At 30.2% G+C, this 6,486-nt stretch overlaps 1 protein-coding gene across 2 annotated transcripts in view; it reads right to left on the bottom strand.

The window, feature by feature from the left end:
- LOC106470180 overlaps positions 1-6,486 on the bottom strand; it is a 73,475-nt gene that overhangs the window by 19,134 nt on the left and 47,855 nt on the right. For both annotated transcript variants that reach the window (XM_022398338.1, XM_022398290.1), the window contains exons 9-11: positions 3,244-3,384; positions 1,155-1,294; positions 817-970 (exon numbers count right to left, since the gene is read on the bottom strand). In XM_022398338.1, coding sequence (XP_022254046.1) covers positions 817-970; positions 1,155-1,294; positions 3,244-3,384 — 435 coding nt within the window. The remainder of the gene's footprint in view (positions 1-816; positions 971-1,154; positions 1,295-3,243; positions 3,385-6,486) is intronic.

The raw sequence follows: 6,486 nt of genomic DNA, 5'->3' as shown, positions 1-6,486 counted from the left end.
TATATATATATATATATATATATATATAAACATGACAGTTATGTTAATCTTTAACAGCATCATCTTACCTTGGATGAAATAACAATAATAAAAAGGTCACACAAATGAGAGATAAAACTAGGTTACAAAACTAACATGGGAAGATTAAATGTACCCTAATTTCTCCTGAGTTCCAATTTTACACCACATGTCAGACTTAAAAAAACAAGAGATTAAATATGATAAATATCATATTACTATAAGTATTTAACATGCATTTTCACAGATATCTCTCTTACTAGGGTACAGCTTATCTTTACCACAGAGTAGTTTCTCATTATTTTGTCTGTCTGGTGCTTTTTGGTGTTGGTCTTGATATTTGAATCGATTTATGAACATATATTGAAACAATTTAGTAGTTAAGTAAGCCAAAGCATAGTAATAGCTGAATGTCTTATGAATTAAATTCATAAAACTGTCAACTAATCTCTCATGTTCAAATCCCATGATTAACAAGTTGCACAAGTTTAAACTGATGTCCTAATCAAGCTTTTTAACTTACTGGTTATTAAAAAGTATTTGGATAAAAAGTTATCACATCCCTTCCATTAAGAAGATTTGATTACTTCAAAATTTAAGCTGTGCCCCTTGATAACTCATATACTAGGAAAACATAAAAAGTCTCAATCATGAAATTTTATCATAAGAACTAATATTTTATAATATACATATGATGCTCAAAATAAACATAAAAAATCTAAAAGGGGTAAATCATGAAATATCTTTAATGTAAACAATAGCATTATATTACTGTGGAAGGTAAAAAAATAATCATACTTATATCAGGAGGGCATTTCAGAAGAACTTTGATAGATCCTCTTCCATACATTTTTTCTAGATGCTCAGCATGCTCAGTTGCAATGATATTCATCTCAGATTTACGCAGTTTCCGTTGAATGATGTCCATATGAAGATTTGGATCATAATGTTTCTACAAATAGATTTGGTTTCAAAACAGATAAAATTGCAGGGAAGTCTTACAAATCTACATTAGATTAAGAACAAAAATATATATTTGTAATTACAAAAAAAATGTGGATTCATGCCAAAATTTAAAAAACTATAAAACCTTGTTTACACTATTTATTTGTCTTTTAGCAAGTGTTAAAACTTACCAATATCTGTAAGCGGTGTTTCATCCCTACAAGATGATTTATAATGCTGCTCTCTGTGCATCTGCAATCACAGATGGAACATTCAAAAATAACTTCATCACTGGAATCTTCTCCACGGTACTCAACAACAAAATTCAAACCTGTCAATAAAGAGACATACAAAAATTAATTACAAATATAAGTTGTTGTTTTTTTCTATAAAAGTACTTTACATAAATAAAACATGCAGGTGTGTTTCACTGCTGCCTAAGAGTTTGTTTTCAAAAAGCAGAAGCATATTTTTCATAAAGTTTACATAAAATTGTGTTTTTAAATTTGTAAAAAAAAATGAAGGAATCTGTAGTTATTCCTACACGAAATTCCAGCAAATCCCAGCTGTTTTGAGGTGGGTATCCTGGTTTTCATATGGGAATTGTTAGTCATAAATTGAGAAATTGTTATATTAGCTGCTTATATGATGGGATCATTAAACAATGCTGATCAAGGGCTTACTGAAACTTAACACTACATTTAAGAAACAATAATATAACTATATGTACAGTGTGTGCATTTTTGTCTTGATAACTCAAGTGTTACACCAAAAATCCATCCAAAGTAACCATTATAGCAGAACTGAAACGTGGGGAATTAAACAGAATTCAAAGATTTTAAAGCAAACAATTATATTAGTTAAAAACATGTCAACAACAAATCACAGGCAAGTTGGTTTGAAAAAGCTTTCTCAAAACATAATGAAAAATATTTACAGTTTAATGAATCCATCCATTTGCTGAACCACAAAGTGAATAAGTTTAAAAACATTATATTCTCCAAAAAGCCATTTCCTAATAAGCAGTATACTCGAAATAAATAAAACAAATGACAATACTTGGAAAATAATAACATGCTGTCAATATTTTATCATAATTCATTGTATTAAAAGAAAACATACATACGCTACTAGCTTCAAAAGAACTTTAGAAATTAAATAATTTTCAATATTAATAGCTTTTTCACCAAGAATGTAGCTAGATATGTTAAGTTTAGGAAGGTCTCTTGGAGACAATATGCCAAGTAACATTTTTTTTTCATAATTTTTGAAAATTGTTTACACCTTTTCATTACCTAAAAAATAAACACCTTAGAATAGCAACTGAAAAGGTCTTGTTAAAAGAAATTTGCATTTGATAACAACGTATGATTTTTATTCTAAACCACACACTAAACTAACTGTTTTTGAGGACAAAGTTACACAATGGGCTATCTGTACTGTGATTACTGTGGGAATTCCTTTAACAACTTTAAACACCTCAATCAGAGCCCCTCTAACTCTTCTTTTTTCAAGAGAAAATATGGCTGTAGCTTATACAAAATCCCTACTAGAATACAGCATTATTAATATAACTATAATTAACAAAGAAGAATTATGTTAGATTTTTATACTATAAGAATGGACAGACATTTTTTCTCATGGCACAATTCATTCCATCTTAATATGAATATTATACTTGAAATACTTCTCACACAGGTAAATAATATCAACTGTTTATTTTGTGGTTGATATATTCATCTAAAGGCAAATGTTAAGTGTAATATTTATTCTACATTTAAGGCAAATCGAAACATTGTCATGTTCAACTGCAAAACAATAACAGTCCACAAAACTAGAATGCTTGATATTTTTGTAATACTTTTGAAATACATGAAAATATACTAGTGAGAGCTTGACACAAGATCACAATTGTTTAGACTCTGCACAAGACTTAGTACACAAAGAAGAAATAGTACAGAGCATAATATAAATGTATTTTGTTACACAATCACATTAATGTTGTTAGTTCAACAGCATCAAAGTAAACAAAAAGTTTAAATGACATTTAATGTGCACTGCGATGAATGTTAAATATCTGTACATAGAAATCTGTTGGATTTAAGAGTTAATGTCATAAATCTGTTATTTTTGTCATACTATATATATTGCAACAAAACTTCTATAAACATTCCAAACAACAATAGAGCTATAACAGAAAAAACAGGCTAACATTACTTTAAAACATTTAGTTTTGGTTAATATACAAATTTTACTATAAAATAATTTAAAGATAAATACCTATAACAGGTTCCTCAATGTTATCCACTTTGTGCTGAATTGTACTGAACATCGCAACTGATGGTGGATTATGAACTGTAGCTGGACAGTTTGAAACATTTATATAGTTATTCCCACCTTTAGCTTTTTTGGACTTTCCACCTAAAAACAATAGAGCAAGAATTTAATAAGTTATTAAATAAGTCTGTGCTGTTGATAAAAATATATGTATACAATTTCTGGTATAAATTTAAAAGATCTTAAAGAATGCCAATTACATATGGATTAGCTGATAAATTAAAAACTAAAACTAATCACATATACCATATTACAAAAGTAGGAATACCACTATATATATATTAATATTTATTAAAAAGCAGCACAATCAAACTACTTTCACATAAAGTTCCAAGTATGAAAAGATCCAAAACAGAAGTTTCAGGGAAACTAGTAAAACTACTAAAGTAATTAAAACATACCTTCTTTTATTGAAAAATTCCAATTCAGTCATTCATACAGAACAAGTTTTAAATTTAATCTAAAATCTGGAATAATTCAACATAATTATATTTCCAGACTAATATAATTTTGAAAAGAGAAATCAGTAAGTCATGTGATGACCACAGTCCATATAGTCATGGTGGAAGACTACGTATCATAACTATTAGGTCATCAAGAAATTAATGTTGCATTTTGGAACACTTTCATTAACCCCTCCCCCCAAAAAATGTACATTACGTATAATAGTTAAACGAACCACCTAAATGTCACGTCAGTGAAGCCTATACAATGTGCAAAGTTTAGTATACTCTAATCCCTTATAGTGATGGCACATGACGAAACACACACACATTCGGCATGTAATGCTGTTTGAATACAAGAAGGGAAACAATGCTACAATAATATCATAGAAGCTTGTGAAAAAGTTTTGAAGATTCGTAAATCTCAATGATGGTTCAGCAAATTTCATTCAGGTAACTTTAGCCTTAAAACTGTGATGGCAGGGGCCGACATGTTGGAATTTATATTGATGCTCTGAAGACGCTTGTTTAGTCTAACCCAAGGCAACACACTCATGAAATGGCCTTGAAATTGCATCTCTCTCATGAAACAATATGTAAACATCTAAGGAATATGGGAAAACTCCATAAAGAAGGTGTTTGTGTGCCTCACGAACTCTCCTATGATCATCATTTCTAACATGTGAACGTTGCTTCATCTCTTCTGGCACGTAATGCACGTGAACCATTTTTTAGACAGAATTGTCACCAGTGATGAAAAATGGATTCTCTATGCAAATATTAAATGCTAAAAACAATGGCACAGTCCTAGACAAAAAAACCACTTCCGACCCCAAAACCTGGACTCTATCCACAGGAAGTGATGCTTTGCATTTGGTGGGAGACATCAAAGGAGTAATTCATTTCAAAAACCCCAATCCATAGCGAACTGTAAATGCAGAGACCTATAGTCATCAACTTGAACATTTAGATCAAGCCCTTCATCAGAAATGCCCTTCACTCATCAATCGAAAAGGTGTTCTTCTTCTCCACAACAATGAAAGTCCACATGTGGCACATTTGATATAACACAAGATTATGGAGTTGGGTTGGGAAGTTCTCCCTCACCCACCATATTCTTCAGATATGGCACCATCAGATTACCATCTTTTTCATTTGCTGCAACACCATCTTAATTGGAAAACGTATGAAAATGTGGTAGGTGTTAAAGAAGACACTGACATGCTTTTTGCTTCAAAGCCAAGTGATTTCTTTAATCAGGGCATTAATAACCTGAATGTAAGATGGAAAAGTATCATCAATAAGAATGGAAACTATTTCATTTAATATATCTGTACATAGAAATCTGTTGGATTTAAGAGTTAATGTCATAAATCTGTTATTTTTGTCATACTATATATATTGCAACAAAACTTCTATAAACATTCCAAACAACAATAGAGCTATAACAGAACGCTGATTTTTCCAAGCCCGTTCCCTTGGCTGTGGTTTCGGGGTTTTTCATTTAAAAAAAGCGACATTAATTTCTTCACGACCTAATAAATTCGGACATTGTTTAGAATTTTGTAGGTAGTACGATCCACTAAATACTGACTGTTTTTGAAAAGTGTTTCCAACATATAATATTCTTACACTCAGATCATAAATATCTGTTTGGATTAGGGATTCAGAAAGCCACCAACAGACAACAATATGAAACATAATCAAGAAGGATCTAAATCTGGAAATGAGCCTAACAAGGTATAGTTTCATCAAGATAAGGCTTCCGGTCATATTTCCCATTCAACTGTCGCATAGCTCAAACAGCTGGAGAATGAAATGGATATTCATATTGTTCCATATTAAGACATACCAGTTAAGTTGCCAGAAATAACTCCTATGTTGAAGTGACCACTGAGAAACTATCTTCCTCATAACTAGCAGGATTATGAATACCATTCAGGAATAAGCATTGTGCTTTGGTCAAGAAGCCTCATGACAGACTTTTGCAATGGAAACTACCTTAACAAACTATTGTTAAAATGCACAATTGACAGATAGAGTATGACTGGACGTGGCAATATGGACTATAATGACTTAATGAAGCCTCAAAATTGGTTTAAAATACTCAACATAAGTACAATACTGTCAAAACAATAAAAAACCCAATAAAATGTGTCTCAACACTCATGATTTTAGCTCTCAAAATCTGTATAGTTTATGAGCATCAATTCTTCATGCTTGCATGAATTTAGTAACTATAAGGTTAAATTTATATTAAAAGACCCACAAACCTTTAACCCAGTCAATAACTAGAACAGAAAGATCACATACTGACAGTCAATGAACCTTTTTTTATTATTCTTATGTGCACAATGTCATTATAATTGAGAAATCTGAAAAACATACATGTCATAAACCTAATACTTAAAGGGGATTAAAACTTTAAATGTATAAAAATAGTAAAATTAATGTTATCTCATGATCACAATATAAAACAAATTGTTTTACTCAGTCATGTTTAATGCAAAGATTTGTATAAATGTTTTATAAAAGAAAAAAACTTCTGTCAAGTTTTTACTTAACTTTTGTTTTTTACTTTATATATATATATATATATATACATATCAATAGCAAAACAAATCACTCACACTTTATTTCACCTCCTACATTTTCAAGAAATTAGTCAAACATTAACTTAAAAAAAGTTTATAGATATTGACAGCCTAAGAATATAATTAACAAGTAATATGTTATGTTATCT

The sequence above is a fragment of the Limulus polyphemus genome, unplaced genomic scaffold, assembly GCF_000517525.1.
Source record: "Limulus polyphemus unplaced genomic scaffold, Limulus_polyphemus-2.1.2 Scaffold3, whole genome shotgun sequence".
NCBI lineage: Eukaryota > Metazoa > Arthropoda > Merostomata > Xiphosura > Limulidae > Limulus > Limulus polyphemus.
This window is presented reverse-complemented; position numbering and strand designations above follow the sequence as displayed.